General features: G+C 40.5%; 1 protein-coding gene across 3 annotated transcripts in view; it reads left to right on the plus strand.

Annotated features, from left to right (window-relative positions):
• The window catches only part of ACOT12 (acyl-CoA thioesterase 12), a 35,631-nt gene that overhangs the window by 12,543 nt on the left and 7,092 nt on the right, over positions 1 to 15,996 (plus strand). For all 3 annotated transcript variants that reach the window (XM_048055596.2, XM_048055595.2, XM_048055593.2), the window contains 7 exons: positions 383 to 533; positions 5,090 to 5,209; positions 6,633 to 6,783; positions 8,568 to 8,623; positions 9,040 to 9,100; positions 10,560 to 10,643; positions 15,778 to 15,911. In XM_048055596.2, coding sequence (XP_047911553.1) covers positions 383 to 533; positions 5,090 to 5,209; positions 6,633 to 6,783; positions 8,568 to 8,623; positions 9,040 to 9,100; positions 10,560 to 10,643; positions 15,778 to 15,911 — 757 coding nt within the window. The remainder of the gene's footprint in view (positions 1 to 382; positions 534 to 5,089; positions 5,210 to 6,632; positions 6,784 to 8,567; positions 8,624 to 9,039; positions 9,101 to 10,559; positions 10,644 to 15,777; positions 15,912 to 15,996) is intronic.

Here is a 15,996-nt window from a genome sequence, read left to right on the forward strand (position 1 = left end):
GTTAGACGTCATGCATAGCAAGCATGGATAACCAGAAGCACAAGCTGAGAAAGTTGGCTGCCTGTGTTCTCAGCTAACTGAGTTTCACAGTTACTGCTTCTGATGCAGCATTTTTGAAGGATCCTTTAAAGGAAGCATCTCTGTGGTGTCATAGCACTGAGGGGTGCACCACCACCCACCTCTCAGGTTTGTGGAAGAAATCATCATCATCTTGCTGCCCTTGAAAAGATCAGAGACCTTCCTGTATCTTCCTTTTTTTCCATTTTTTTCTTTTCAGTGTGTCTAAAGCATATGGCACACTTTGGTAGCTGGGAGTATTTTCTTCTTGGTTATCAGAGTTACCAGCTGAAATAATTCATTATATATTGCTTCCATATTTCAGATACTTTTAAAGAGGAAGATGCAGTTTCAACTGACCTTACTCATGTGCAGAGTATTGAGCTTGTCCAGCCTCCTCATGCAAACCATCATGGAAACACTTTTGGTGGCCAGATCATGGCTTGGATGGAGACAGTGGCAAGTATTTCAGCAAGGTACTTTGCTACATCAAAGTCTTTGTATGTGTTTCTAAACGGATGTGTATACTTCCATTTTAATACTAAAGGTGTCAATGGGATTTATTATATGAAAAAAGCAGACCCAAATCCTTTTGACTTTCCTTCTTACCATTGCAGGAAACCTTTAAACGATTTATGTGATACATTTCCCACAGCATGCCACACCACAGTGGGAGTCATGTTTTGTTTTCTCTGTTATATATGCAGAGCCTAAGGCAAAAGAGTCCATATTATTTGCCTGAAACTCCCTGCAGAAAGTCATCATTAGAAATAGGAATAGAAACTCAGCCTCCTTGTGGTTGGTGTGGTGTTTTAAAAACAAAGGCAGTCGTTACGTCAGGATAAAACTGACACAAGCCCTGTATTAATTGATCGATCAAAACAGGCAGCCTTCTAAATGTTATTGTGCAGATCCTTATGCCAGAGTAAGAATCAGAAGAAACAAGTTCTGTTTTATTGGTGCTTACGCTGAAGGTATACATAACCTTCTGCAAGTCACAGCCTTTCAGATCCCCTGTGTCCCACATCCTGTGAATTCTAATATTGTTAGTAGTTCAATGTGCTCTGACATCTTCAGGTAATAAGTACAAAATATTTTTGTGAAACTGCCTGGTATTGCTTCTAAGTAAGGCCTGGGCTTATTGTCATTTAATTTCTCTTCCTCTGAAATTGAACAGTTGTTTTTCTCCCTCCTTATTCTTGGACTGTACACAAAGCTTCTTTGTAAGCAACACTTGAATTTCAGTTTGAATTCTCCTTGCATACCAAGTGACCTATTTCACTGCAAGAATGTTAGATTAGTTTTCGGTTTTTTTAACTTTAATCATTAAATGACTTTCCCACTCATTACTCATGTAGTTTTGACTTGTAGGCAGTAGCTGTACTGTTAGCAACAGATTTTCTTTAGTGTTTGGATAAACAACTTGCTTTATTAACGTAAGAATGCACTGACCTTACCCCATTGTGTAATTTCATTGGCTTCAAAGGGGTTGTTTCAGATTTGTGCCATAATCTGACCCAAAATATTTGCCTGTTTTCATTTGATAAATGTGACATACAGAGAGTCACATTTATGTTTAAAAAGTGAAGGGAATCACCAGCAAAGCAAGTAGGGAAAATATTTTCTTCGGAATAATGAGTGTCTAACATGATTTGTTGTGTAAAAAAAAATCAAGAATAACAGTTGATGACAGAAGAATGTTGAAAACAGAGATTCTGTAGTTTGTTTGTAAAACAGCTAGTCTCACTACAAACCTTTTGTGAGGCCACTCATAATTAGATCTGACCTTTGGAGATGCCAGTTAAGAGTTGCTATGGCCACAGATTCTGACAGAAGTGGAGGAGAAGGGCCAACCCTTGAAAAGTAAATTTGTAAGGGCATTTTAAAGGTTACTCACCCTCTTTCTCCCCAAGCTTTTTGTGTGGAAAATAGATGAAAATCTTACAGATAGTAGTAAAGCTATCTGAATATTAGTTTGAACTGGATTGGTTGTTTCTTATGTCTTAAACTTCCAGTAAAAGTATTCAGAACACAGTTTTCCAGGAAGAACAGAATAATTAGGGCAAATTTCTGTGCAGTTCTTCTCTTTATTTTCAATAATACTGTATTTGCATCTTTATTGTGAACTTTGTAAATGAGATAACCATTTAGCGTTTTAAATCAGAAGAGCAAATTATTCTTAATGAAATTACAATGTCATTTGAATGTCTCAGTCTATTAAAAAGATGTACCAGTCAATTAATTAGCAACAGATAATTGTGTGCATTTAACAATACTGGTACATTAGTTTGCAGAGTGCAATTGAGCTAAAAGCTAAGAATGCTACATAACTGTATTTTCAAGTATAAAAACTGCACAGTGAAAATCTATTCTCAGATGTGCATATGTAATTCTTACTGAGGAGTTACACAAACATGCATGAGGATAGAGCATGTTTTCTCCAAGTCTAAAAATGAATGACATTATTACATATTTTTCTCTATTCATGTGGTGCACAAAGATGTCTGTGGGACCTTTATTACACTTAGAACTGCTGAAGAAACCAAAATTTTGCCCACTCTAGAGACGTTGCAAACTATACCCCCCCACTTCCACAAATCCTGAAGTTGTATTGAATCACAGAGCAGCCCTGGTTGGAAGGGACCTCAAAGGTCATCAGATCCAACATTTTCTGGGAAAAGGGAGTCTAGATGAGATTGTCTAGTGCTGGGTCCTGCACCTGGGGCACAACAACCCCAAGCAGCGCTACAGGCTCAGAGATGAGTCGCTGGAAAGCTGCCTGGCAGAGAAGGACCTGGGAGTACTGGTTGATAGTCAGCTGAATATGAGCCAGCAGTGTGCTCAGGTGGCCAAGAAGGCCAACAGCATCCTGGCTTGTATAAGAAAGTGTGGCCAGCAGGGCTAGGGAAGTGATTGTTCCCCTGTACTCGGCTCTGGTGAGGCCGCACCTTGAGTACTGTGTTCAGTTTTGGGACCTTTGCTACAAGAAGGACATCGAGGTGCTCAAGCGAGTCCAGAGAAGGGCAACGAAGCTGGTGAGGGGTCTGGAGAACAAGTCTTACGAGGAGGGGCTGAGGGAGCTGGGCTTGTTCAGCCTGGAGAAGATGAGGCTCAGGGGCGACCTTATCGCACTCTACAGGTACCTTAAAGGAGGCTGTAGCGAGGTGGGGGGTGGTCTGTTCTCCTGGTGTCACCAAGTGCCTGGTGACAGGACAAGGGGGAATGGGCTAAAGTTGCGCCAGGGGAGGTTTAGGTTGGATATTAGGAAGAACTTCTTTACTGAAAGGGTTGTTAGGCATTGGAATGGGCTGCCCAGGGAAGTGGTTCAGGCACCATCCCTGGAGGTCTTTAAAAGATGTTTAGATGCTGAGCTTAGTGATATGGTTTAGTGGAGGACTGGTTAGTGTTAGGTCAGAGGTTGGACTAGGTGATTTTGGAGGTCTCTTCCAACCTAGATGATTCTGTGATTCTGTCCAACTACACCTTCAAAGCCTCCAGTGATGGGGATTCCACCACATCCCTGGGGATGTTGTTCCAGTGATTGGTTGTTCTCACTGTAAAAAAAATGTTTAATTTATCAAGACAAAACCTCTCTGAGTGCAACTTGTACCCATTTCCTTTGTCTTCTCCATGTGGCTCGTTGTGGAGAGAGAACCTCTGTCTTCTTTATAGTTGGACTTTAAATAGTGGAATACTCTCATTAAATCCTTCCTGAGCCTTCTCTTCTCCAGGGTGAAAAAACCCAGCTCCTCCAGCCTTTCCTCAAAGGGCAGGTTCTCCAGCCCTTTGATCATCTTCATGGCCCTCTTTTGAACCCTTTCCAGTCTGTCTGCCTCTTTTTTGAATCACAGGAACCAGAACTGGACACAGTATTCCAGTTGCGCCCTGCAGTATCTGTGCTGCAGGCCTTTTTTTCTGGCATGCCTGTGAAGGTCAGAGAAGCAGTAGGTTGTTGCAGTTCCCTTCCATAGATGACACAATATTGCAGAAATATTCTTTCTATTCTATTTCTCCACTGCACTAGTCCAAAGAACAGCTTTGCTCATATACTTATGGAAGGGGTAGTTTCCTGGCAATACACCAGTAAAGTTTTACCAGAGTAGCTACAGCCTATTTCACAAGCACTTTGAAGAGACCCAGAAGGACAACTCAGCTAAGCCTGACTGCGTGTAATTGAATACACTATTGGGTCAGGTCTGAAATAAGAAGAGAAATGTAAGTGGATGTTCTATACAGTTGGACAAAGAAAACATTAGTAAGTTATTAGTAATTAGTAAATATGTGTTTATATAATGCTCTACCCTCATCTTTTGAAATTTAGCAAACAGGTTTTCTGAATTGATAAGGGGTCAATTCAATATCTTGCTCTCCCATTGTATGTGCAAAAATGAGTTTCTGAGCTCAGACCTAATTAAATACATATATATGCATTTGATAATTTTATGAGTAGTTTTTTTTATTCTTACTTCATATAACACTAGTAGAAAACACTGACAAAAAAAGCAAAAAAGTATCAATATTCAAAAGAAGAGATTCTCATTGCTTTGCTTGAACACTGTTTCTGGTGCTGAACCTTTCTGCTCAGGTTTCTTTAATAGTATAAAGGGTTTATGATCAGGCATTTTTACATACTGAGCAATATCCTACTCCCTATACAATAATATAAAAGTTAATGAAAGTCTTTGTGAAGCAGGTGGTTACTCCGTCGGTAAGGGATTCATGGTCTGGCACCAAAAGAAGGCAATAACAAGCAGAGAGAATCAATTAGTCATTGTTTGTAAAGTGTGTTGAAAATGAAGCAGCATGACATAAATGGTGTTATTATGTTTGAAGCTTGAATTATATGCTCTTGGAGCTGAACATGTTAACTATATTTCAGTGGGTTATGGAATAAATTAGTGTAATATAGTGAGTGATCTTCTAGGTTGTGGAAACCTTGTTGCTGTAATCATTACCCCTTTCAAACTAACAAAGGAGGTTCTTTCACGTGACTGTATGTTTTGCTCTCTGTCTCATGGGGTTTCTTTTTCAGCCGCCTGTGTCGTTCATATCCCATCTTGAAATCAGTCAATATGTTTAAATTCTGGGGACCGTCCGTCGTGGGTGACCGCCTTGTCTTCAATGCAATTGTGAACAACACATTTCAGAATAGGTAAAACTCCTTGTATGCTTATCTTTCTAGGTAAAGCTCCACATATACTTGTCTTCCTTGACTTCTCCAGCACCAGCCTAACTGCATTTTTTAGCTATTAGTAGGATATGTCTTACTGAATGAATCATTTTGCAGCTGGGCTTTAGAGGATATATCTCTATATATGTGTATGTATATCAATTGATCTGTCAATCTGTCTGTTTGTCCTTGTTTTTTTTGTTTGTTTTGTTTTTGTTTTTTAGCTTCTCTTGGTTTATTTTTTTGTTTAATTTATTCTCTGATTTTCATAGTTTAAAGATCAATTATAGCCAAATTGCAATCCTGCCAACTCTGACTGTAAAATTCACTCTGAAATGCAGTGATTTGCAGGGGATTATAGAATCGTAGAATATCACAAGTTTCAAAGGACCCATGAAGATCATCAAGTCCAACTCCTGCCTCCACACAGGACCACCCAAAAAACAGACCCTACGTCTGAGAGCATTGTCCAAACGCTTCTTGAACTCCGGCAGCTCAGTGCTGTGACCACTGCCCTGGGGAGCCTGTCCCAGTGCCCGACCACCCTCTGGGTGCAGAACCTTTCCCTCACACCCAGCCTGACCCTCCCCTGTCCCAGCTCCATGCCGTTCCCTCGGGTCCTGTCGCTGTCCCCAGAGAGCAGAGCTCAGCGCCTGCCCCTCCGCTCCCCTCGTGAGGGAGCTGCAGGCCGCCATGAGGCCTCCCCTCGGCCTGCTCTGCTCTGGGCTGAACAAACCAATGGACCTCAGCTGCGGCTCATACATCTTGCTTTCGAGACCTTTTCCGTCTTAGTTGCCTTCCTTTAGACACCCTTAATAGTTTTATGTCCTCATATTGTGGTGCCCAAGACTGCACACAGTACTGGAAGTGAGGCTGCACAGCACAGAAGAGAGCAGGACCCTCCCTTCAACCAGCTAGCAGTGCTGTGCCTGATGCCCCTCAGGGTAAGGTTGGCCCTCCTGGCTGCCAGGGCACACCACTGGCTCACATTCAACTTGCTGTTGACCAGAACCCCCAGATCCCTTTCTATGGGGCTGCTCTTAAGCCTCTCATCCCCTAGTCTGTATGTATAGCCAGGATAGCCCCTTCATGCTGTGCTTCTGCTGAATGTCACATCAATGCTGTATTGTTCACTTTCGCTATGTGCTCACACATTGTGCACACTAGTGTTCATATTTTGCTACTTAGCTCACTTTCTTCTGTTTTTACTCATGCCATTTGTCCTTTGTTTTATTTCTAAAATGTGTCTGTCCAGACCGAGTAATTTATTTTGTATGCTGCAGAAAGTATTTGAGTAAGGCTTCCTGCACACAGGAAGCTATATAACAGTCCTTTTTAGTTTGTCTCAGGGCTGCTTCTGCATCACTTGTGGTAGTTCCATAATTAATCTCAACTCTTATTTCAGTGTCGAGGTTGGTGTCCGTGTTGAGGCTTATAACTGTGAAGAATGGATCAAGGACCAAGCACGGCATATTAACAGTGCGTTTCTCATTTTTAATGCTGTGAATGACAAAGGAGAACTGCTCATCTTCCCTGGAGTTAAACCTACTACAAAGGTCAGCTTTTATCCTCAGGATGAGGATGAATGCATACATGCAACAGTGTGGTCCAACCCAGCACACTGCCTGTCCCACAGCTGGCAACTATAGCCTTGCTGGAAAAGCAAAGACTAACTGCGGCTGTTCACTGAAATGCATCTTCTTGCAGAAGAGAAAGCCTGTAAATGAAATGTTTGTCTTTGAGTGAGAAATTCATGATTATTAACTTCAGATGTCCAAAACTGAGGAGTGCGGAGGGTAGTCGTCATTTGAACTTCTGTAGTTAGTGGATGGAGAGGGAGGAAGAATCTACCAGTTGCAGATTCTCCATCTGTCTTGTATAGTCTTCACTGACTGTAGAAAATGCCCCGGCAGCAAGAAACTGACAAAATTCTGAAGTGTTAAATGAACAGTTATTTTTAGAAACCCTTAAGGAAGATGAGGAATAGAGTTAGTGCGAAGTCCATGGGAAACAAATCACATGACATAGGCAGGCTTTCCAGTTCCTTTGGCATGGAGATAGAAGCAAGTGAACCTGAAAGAAGTTCACTAAGCAATCAGAACAGTGTGAATACTCTTGCTGAATTATTTGCTGTGATATCACCTGTCATTAACTTAATGCTCCAATGAATTCGATTTTTAGAAAGCCAGCAAAGGCAGAAATGAAATAATTATTCAACATCATTGTCTTTACATTTTGTAGGATGCCAGCTGGGCAAATAAATCAAGATATCCTATGTACCAGGTGAAGCTGTAAGGTTCATTACTGCCTATTATAGACTGTTTCCAGAGGATAGACTGTCTGACTCTTCCTCTTTTAAAACAGAGGGAAAAAAAACAAACAAACAAACAAAAAGCCACAACAGCTTAACTTGTGCCAGAAAAGCAGTGCTACCCTTCCAGACCTGATTAGAGGGTCATCCACAAACTGTCAGAATAGGAACATTCCAATTCCTTCACAGTCAAGTAGGCCAGTCTGGGAGAAACAGAGTATATGCTCCAAATGGGTTAAACTTGTTGGTTTAAACTTGGCTGAAGATAGTTTAAACGGTGGTCGTTTGACTGAAAGTGGCATCTGAAAGTATTAGATAGTCTGTGTTTTAAAGAAGGTTAAAATATAGTAATCTGGAGATACAGATTAGTATCTATACAGATTATTGCAGGAGAATCTGTGTGTCAGCTCCTAAAAGCAAAGAAAAAGTACTTTCTGAAGTTGTATATCATTCAGAATAGGAAGTCTTACTCACCTTTGATACAGTTTGATGTAGTGTATGCTCTTGGTCACTTCCATACTTCAGAAAAAATTCACTCTGTCGGAGTAAGGGAAGGGAAAGACCTGCTACCTTGAAGGGCAGGCCACATCTGTTTGCAACGCACTTGCTTTGTGCACAAGATGAGTGTGCATTTAAATCAGAATTTGTCCATACCTCTAGCATGCTTTGAACACTAGATGATAGTGAATTGGATTTGTTAGGTGGCACACACAAGAAGGAGTGGAATATGTTGTGATGCCCTGTCTGGCTGCCCCTGCTTCAGGACCGAAGTGCTGGGAGTATGCTACTGTGATACAACTTTTTTTTTATTGGATTGTTTTTGCAAATTTAAGGGTATATTGTCAAGTCAAAAGTAAAACACTGACTCAGGTTAAGATGGGGAAAGTCCAACATACAGAGTACAGTTCTTTATTTATTTGTAATGCATCCCTGGCATTTGTCCATCTGTAATATTTTTAGTCAGTTTGTTTTTGTGTGTGCCGTAAAATAATCAGATGTGTCACTGTCTCTGGCTTACTTTTGATAAAGGACAGTGTGAGGCGGTACCATGGAGCCATTGCCCGAAGGAGAATTCGACTAGCCAGGTACAGTTGGGCTACAAACAAAACTTGATTTTGAAAACTTATATATTTTTTAATATGTCCAGAAAAAGTGATCATTTGTTAAGAAGTCAGTGTCTGCTCAAACATAACTGTTACGTTGCCTATTTTTCTAGACCACTTTGCTTGAGTTGCATTGAAATTATTAGGGGCAACTCACCCCATAAACAGTTTGTTCTTTATGCTTTTTAGTTTCCCAGTCACGCTTGTGAAGAAAAAGGAGTTATTGCAAGTGAAAAATTCATGTTGCAATTCACGATTCCACATTGCAAGTGAAAATTGATAAAATATTTGTAAAGCATTTAGAAGACATTTAAACCTGTAGAAGTGTTTGATTTTAGCACACACAGAAGAAAGTGTAAATAACCCTTCTATTATTTTGCTTTTGAACTTTGTTTTAGAAAATGTATGCTCTTTGCTAAAGAAGACAAACCATCTGACCCCTGGGAGACAAGCAACCAGGTAATCTTTAAATTGTGTCCTGTTGTCTACCTGCATAAAATGGTGTAATTGTAAACTTTTGGGGTATGTAAAACAGTTGTACAGATTGTGTCAGTTTCCAAACTGGACCTGCTGTACTTAAGTGTCGTGGTAGTCATGGAAGAATGGAGCAGTGTGTGATAAGATTAACACAGTTTGTCCTTCCGAAAAAAGTGTTGATGCCTAACTGCTGATTTAAGAGTTGAGTTTCATACAGAACATAAAATGTGTCTCTAAGACAGAATCTTATAACAAGTTGTCCCTTAAGCAGCAGAGTTATAATGAAGACAGGTCTCCTGAAGATTTATGTTCCAGTGTGCCCAGCTTTTAGAAAGTTTAATACTACTGTAGAGGAACATGTTTGCTTTTTCCCACTGAATTTTTCAAAACTTGTGGGGTTTTATTATCACTAGTAATGAATGCTAAAAGTGGGGGAAGAGACATGGCAATACCAAGAGACAGGAACAGTGAAATAATGTAAACTTCATTATTGTGGGAAACAGAAGTGAAAATATGTGGTACGTTTCTGTCTTGGACATGATAGGCCATAGAATGTGCTTGTGCCATAAAGTAAACAGTGATGAATCTGAACTTAGGTGGATTTGTACACACCCTAAATGTTGCAGAAACCAGCATGGAGTTTCTGTGGTTAAATTTTCTTTGTATACAAGTTCCCAGTGGCTCCCAGAAATTTTACCAGGTCTTTATATGAAACTAAATAAATAATTGAGAATTATATTACGGAGAGGGATTTGTTGTTATCAGTGGCATCTCCATGAATGGAGTTTGAATCCTGCAAATGCAGCATTTCTTTTCTGCAAGACAATGAATATAACTATGCACGCAATGTTAAAAATGGGTTACTTAGATTTATTTGGTATTACATTAAAACTTGTCATTAAAGACTCTAAAGCTCTGTTCTCTTTGTACAGTGCTTAAAAGAGAACTCCATCCAGTGTAGTCAAGCATATATAATATATATGTTTGCACTTTCTCTGCCCTGAGCGTGCTTTGTAAAGCAGCTGCCATGATAGACCACAGGTTGATAGCAATGAAGAGGTTAAATTTCCAGTAGATTTTAATTACTTAGGAGGAAAATGGACAAAACCATTAATTTAGTGGTCTCAGGGGTTACCTGTATTATCTCTCCAGTGGTCACAGTTTTTCTGTGATGCTATATAATTGGAGAAGCCTGAAGTGGTATTTTGTTGTTTAATTAGGGTTGTTTTGCCGTCAGCCATGTGAGCACATAATCTAGCTATTGAAAGTATTTAATTCAGAAACTACTGGACCATATTTTCTGGAAGGAAAACACTTATGGGAAAATACACATTTGTTTGTGATTCAGGGGTAATGATAGAAAAAGAGCGTCTCATTCCTGGAGTATTTAGTGAAATCTACCTTTATCCCTTGATTTTCAGAAATGTATCTTACATTTCAGGCATATGTGAGTTACAGCAATGTAGCCGCACTGACACACCTGGCAGCAAAACAAGGATGGGAAATAACCAGTATGCTAGAGCATGTAAGTACATAGCTGTGGAACAGCTGCACAGCCACTTAATTATATTTTAGCATAAGAGGTGGGTGGAGAAAAGCAACATTTTGCATTTGTAAATAAATACGTTGGCTTGGCAATGTTTGGTTTTACTGTGGCTAGTATATAAAAACAAAACTCCTGTAGTTACCCCAACAGGTTGCAAAGCTGTTTGTCCAGAGCAGTGTTCAACCTGGAAGCTTCTCTCCTGAGACTGTCTGCATGGCTGGTAAACCTTAGACTTGAGATCCCAAAAGGGCAGGTTTGACAGCAACTCATTGGGCTTGTTGAGCAACCATAAAGTAGAATGTAAAAACAAAAACAAAACTACACCTTACTTTTGTGAAGCATTTTCTTTGACACAATTGAACTGCCTTTGTGGTTTTGCCAAATTCTTTGATTCTAGTGAAACACCAAGCTTGGATATCTCTGCTTAGGCGATGTTGTTGAGGATCTGTTGGGCTTCTCATAAGCAATATGATCAGCAAAATGTGTGTAGCAGTCTATAATATGCTGCCTTTGTCACCCTTACATCATAGGAGATATTTCTAAGCAGCAGGCAGTATCTTGAGATTGTTCTAAGTGGCTCCTGCCAGTTGGCAGGTGACATAACTTACCTCTACTGAGTTTGTGCATTACAGAGGACCAGAGAGGGAGGGGCACCAAATCTCATGTTAGCATACTTTAGCATTTTGATGGGTGTCTTTTTAATATGTTAATGACCATTAATGAGCAAAGTCGGTGTGTAATCTTCCCACAGCTGTTTTTCTCCTTGTTTTTTACCTTTTACCTTTCATCCCTTATCTTCCTTGCTTCTGCTAGCTCAAAGCTACCAGTCACCTTGTTTTCTTTAAGGTTTCCTTATTTTCTCAGCTCAAGACTACAAGAAGAGACTGTTAGGATCTTTTAGTCTGACCTCCTGCACGTCGCAGGCTATGAAACTTCACCTACTGCTTCTTGCATCTGATCAATAGACAACTTATGTAAGAGCATATATATATGGAAGGAATGAATTTCAGCTGTGGCAAATCTGCTAGTTCCATGTGTAGGTTGTTCCAGTGGTTAAAAACTTTCAGTAGCTGTGCCAAGTAAATGACAGACAGCACTCATGGTTGAGTAAGCAAGCTTAAATGGTCAGATTGAAACATTTAACATTATTTTCAAACCTCTGGTAAAGCATCATTGTTATGCATGTGAAACTTCCTTTCTGCCTCCACTGGAATTGCCTAAATCTTGATCTCTTTCTTAATTCTAAATGCTTGAAACGTGTAGTAGGAATGACAAGAAATGTTGTGACAAAATTGCTTCATACAAAAAACCACACCCATGCACATTCTGGATGACATTTGAAAGAGCATGATGTGATGATGTGATTTCTCTCTCTCAGGAAGCCATCAGGTAGCTTCCAGTATTAGTAATACTGTTTCAATTTGCAACTTTCTCCATTTTCGATACCTTGAAATAGTCCTGATGGTAAGATATTTCTCTAAGTCAGCTCTTTTCTGATGGAAGATCTTGAGCAGCTATTTCTAGCTGTTTGTTAATCTAATTGAAGTAGGTACCTTAAAGCCAACAAAATCTTGGCTTAGGCAGGATGTGAGATGCAACTCGCACTGATGCTGTCAGTGGACAGAGAGCAGCCATCCATTCCCATTCTGCTGGACCTTTCTGCGTAACCTGGTATTGCCAATAATTACATAGTCCTTAGAGAAGTGGCAAGCATCCAGGGTAGCACAGTACCATTTCTTTTTCTGTAAGGATGTATGCAGTGACCGGTGATAGCAAATCCTAATTCTGGATGTAGGCCACTTTGATTGTGACGTACCACTGATTCCATAATAAGCCTTATCTTTCCTCTTACTTAGCATCTACTTGCAGGCGAAATGTAACCTGCTGACAGTGTGGATGTCAGCAGCAGGCAGAGGTTATTCTTGTCCCCGTATATATTTGTGATTACCTCCAAGTTAACCCACTAGGTGGATGAGATTTCTCCTTTGGAGAAGGAAATGTGAGCGAAACCAATCTGGGACTTCACAGCTCCTCCAGTCAAGTTTAGATGTGTGTTCGAGTCGCTAAATAGTGATAGAGAGGCAGCTCCAAGAATGGCTTCTTGCAGCTTCAGGTAATGAAATTTACTGTCTTATCAAATGTTGGCTTGGTCACTTGTCACAGTTCCACGCTCAATTCTGTCACTTTTGTAACCCTTGACACTAGCAAATATCTCTTAAGAAACCAAATCTTGCTTAGAACATTTCGTTATGTTTCCTTAAGCACTGCAGGCCTCCTCAGGCACATCAGTCATACCTGTCTTCTGTTCTCTGCACTGCTGACGCATTGCAAACTAGGTCATGTGTCTTGATCCTTTTGCTTAGGGTATTCAGTGGCATAGGCACAGAACAATTGCTTAGGTTTCTCTGATAAAAAAGCATAGCAGTGTCTCCAGTCAGACAAAGTCTTCGGTGTCCACAAAATATTCTCTGGGGAAGAGGATAAAAAACAAACAGTAAAAATCAGTAGTACTGCTGATCAGTGCTCTACATGAAGACAGTTGTACTATCCAAAACAAGATTGTCAAAGACTGAACTATATTTTGGGTTGAGTATTCTAGTAGGTAGATTGTGCAAAGCAGCACGTGCTTCTCTGTAGGATGAGGATTTGTGCCCTTTTCCCTGGAGTGATCCCAAGTTGATTGAAAGGTTTTGAAAGTAGGAGGAGGTACTGTGAGCCCTTTGACACATAGCTACAAGACTTCTAGGCCTATATAATAACCTAGCTTTGCCAGTGTTCACTGTATTGAAAGGTGTTTTAAAAGCTGCACCTCCTACTTTATTTTGTGATTTTGAAGTCCAGAAGACTCTGAAGAGAACATGATTTCTCTTCTATGCCTTATAGGATTATTGATCTATGTTTCCTATAGCTGGTTTCTGGAGAGCTTGGCCTTTTGTTTTCCACCAAAACTTTAATTCAGGAAGATGCTTGCTGGATTATACTATGTTGTTTTTTTTTTTTTCCCTATCCCAAAACATGAAAATACATAAACATACAAAATCTGTGTTGTTTTATAAATGTTCAGTAAACCAAAAGACTGTTATTTTTTTGGTATAACAAAAAAAGAGCAGGAGAGATAAAGAAGCTTATGAATTTTTTATTACTTAGAAATGAAAATCTGTTAAAACTTTCTAATATTTGAGAAGAAAATTAAGACATCAGATTCAACTTTGGGAAGCACAGAATCATAGAATGGCTTGGGTTGGAAGTGACCTGAAATATATCTAACCGCAACCTCCTGCCATAGGCAGGGGCGCCGCCCACTAGATCAGGTTGGTCGAGGCCCCATCCAGCCTGGCCTTGAGCATTGCCAGGGATGGGGCATCCACAGCTTCTCTGGGCAACCTGCTCCAGTGCTTCACTACCCTTACACTGAAGAATTTCCTAATGTCTAATCTAAATCTATCCTCTTTTAGTTTAAGACAATTCCCCCTTGTCCTGTCATTATCTACCCGGCTAAAGAGTCCTTCTCCATCCTTTTTATAAGACCCCTTTAAGTACTGAAAGGCTGCAATGAGGTCTGCCGGAGCCTTCTCTTCTCCAAGCTGAACATTCCCAGATCTCTAAGACTTCCTGCACAGGAGAGGTGCTTCAGCCCTCTGATCATCTTTGTAGCCCTCTTTTGGACTCAGTCTAAGAGGTCCACACTCCTCTGTTGATGCAGCCCAGGACACAGTTGGCCTTCTGGGCTGCAAGTGCTCACTGCTGGCTCATGTCGAGCTTTTCATCCACCAGAACCCCCAAGTCCTTCTCTGCAGGACTGCTCTCAGTGAGTTCTCCCAGTCTGTGCTCATGTCCGGGATTGCCCCGACCCAGGTACAGCACCTTGCACTAGGACTTATTGAACCTCATTCAGTTCACATGGGCCCACTTCTCCATCCTGTCCAGGTCCCTTTGGATGGCATCCCTCCTTCTTTGGTATCAACCGCACCGCTCAGCTTGGTGTCATCCGCAGACTTGCTGAGCGTGCACTCAATTCCATAGTCTTTGTAATTGATGAAGATACTGAAAAGCACCAGTCCCAAGACAGACCCCTGAGGGTCACTGCTCATCACTGGCCTCCACTTGGACATAGAACCATCAACCACCACTCTCTGGGTGCAGCTATTGAGCCAATTCCTTATCCACTGGATGGTCCACCCTTCAAATCCATATTTCTCCAAATTAGAGATTAGGATGTCATATGGAACCATGTCAAAAAACCACTCCAGCTTGCTGCTGCTCACCAGTGCCCCAATCCAGTGAATTCTACTCTGAAGTTTACAATTTCTGAAAAGCTTTTAAGTAACCATCACCACTCCACCAGAAAAACCTACCTAAAAGAAGTTTCTTCCATTCCTTCCTAAAAATTGTATGTTATCTTCTCTTACGCTCCTGTATTTATGCCTTATTTTTGTAACTCAGCCTGACTCAAGGGACTAGTTAGAAAATGGTAGAATTCTGGATCAGTACTTGACTACGTTTAAAAAGTCTAATCACCCATTACTGGTCGTGATGCCAAATTCACAGAAGCGTTGCATGAGGTCTCGAGGTTGTCCCCTTAGCTTTTGGACTGTAAGGAGTCCAAAATTCACCTCTGTGAGGAGACTTTCTCTGTATAGCAAGGCCAAGAAGAAGCTTTTTCCTTCATTCCTAAGTGTATCTGCTGTTGTGTATGAAAGCGATGCCATCTTACGTGGTCCTGACAAAAGAAAAATGCACTGAAATAACTCTATTTTTTCTAAGGCACCTGCAGTACTTAGGGTATTTATAGACTATATCCAAAAAGTGTGAAAAAGGGGTTTGGATATGGCCTTTTGATCAGTCATTCCCACTTAGAAGGTAATTCAGTTAGCCCTAACCTGATGCAATTAGAACTGTGTGATCTCACTATGCTACCAGTATATTTGATTTTGTGTTGTGCTGTATTTTAATGTAAAACTAATCTTGAATACTTATCTGCCTTTCATCTGTCAGATACAGTTTCATATGTAGTTGAGAAAATCTGCTTAAGTCCTAAATGTGTAACATTTAAAAGTGCTAAAATATTTATAGCAGTCACCCTTTGGTTTTAATATGTTGTTCACTTTTCCAGATAAAAATATGGACTCATGAGGAGCGTGATGTCTTGTCACTCAAAGTAGAAATGCAAGTGAAGATACCATCACATGTAGCTTTCTCCCTTTTGTCTGACTTCACACGCCGTCAACAATGGGACAAACATTTCTTGTAAGAACTTACCTTTATTTAAGACTATTCTAATCCACTGACAACTAACCTTTTCCGAGACAAATATTTTTTGAGATGTTGACAC

The sequence above is a fragment of the Anser cygnoides genome, chromosome Z (assembly GCF_040182565.1).
Source record: "Anser cygnoides isolate HZ-2024a breed goose chromosome Z, Taihu_goose_T2T_genome, whole genome shotgun sequence".
Taxonomy (NCBI): Eukaryota; Metazoa; Chordata; class Aves; order Anseriformes; family Anatidae; genus Anser; species Anser cygnoides.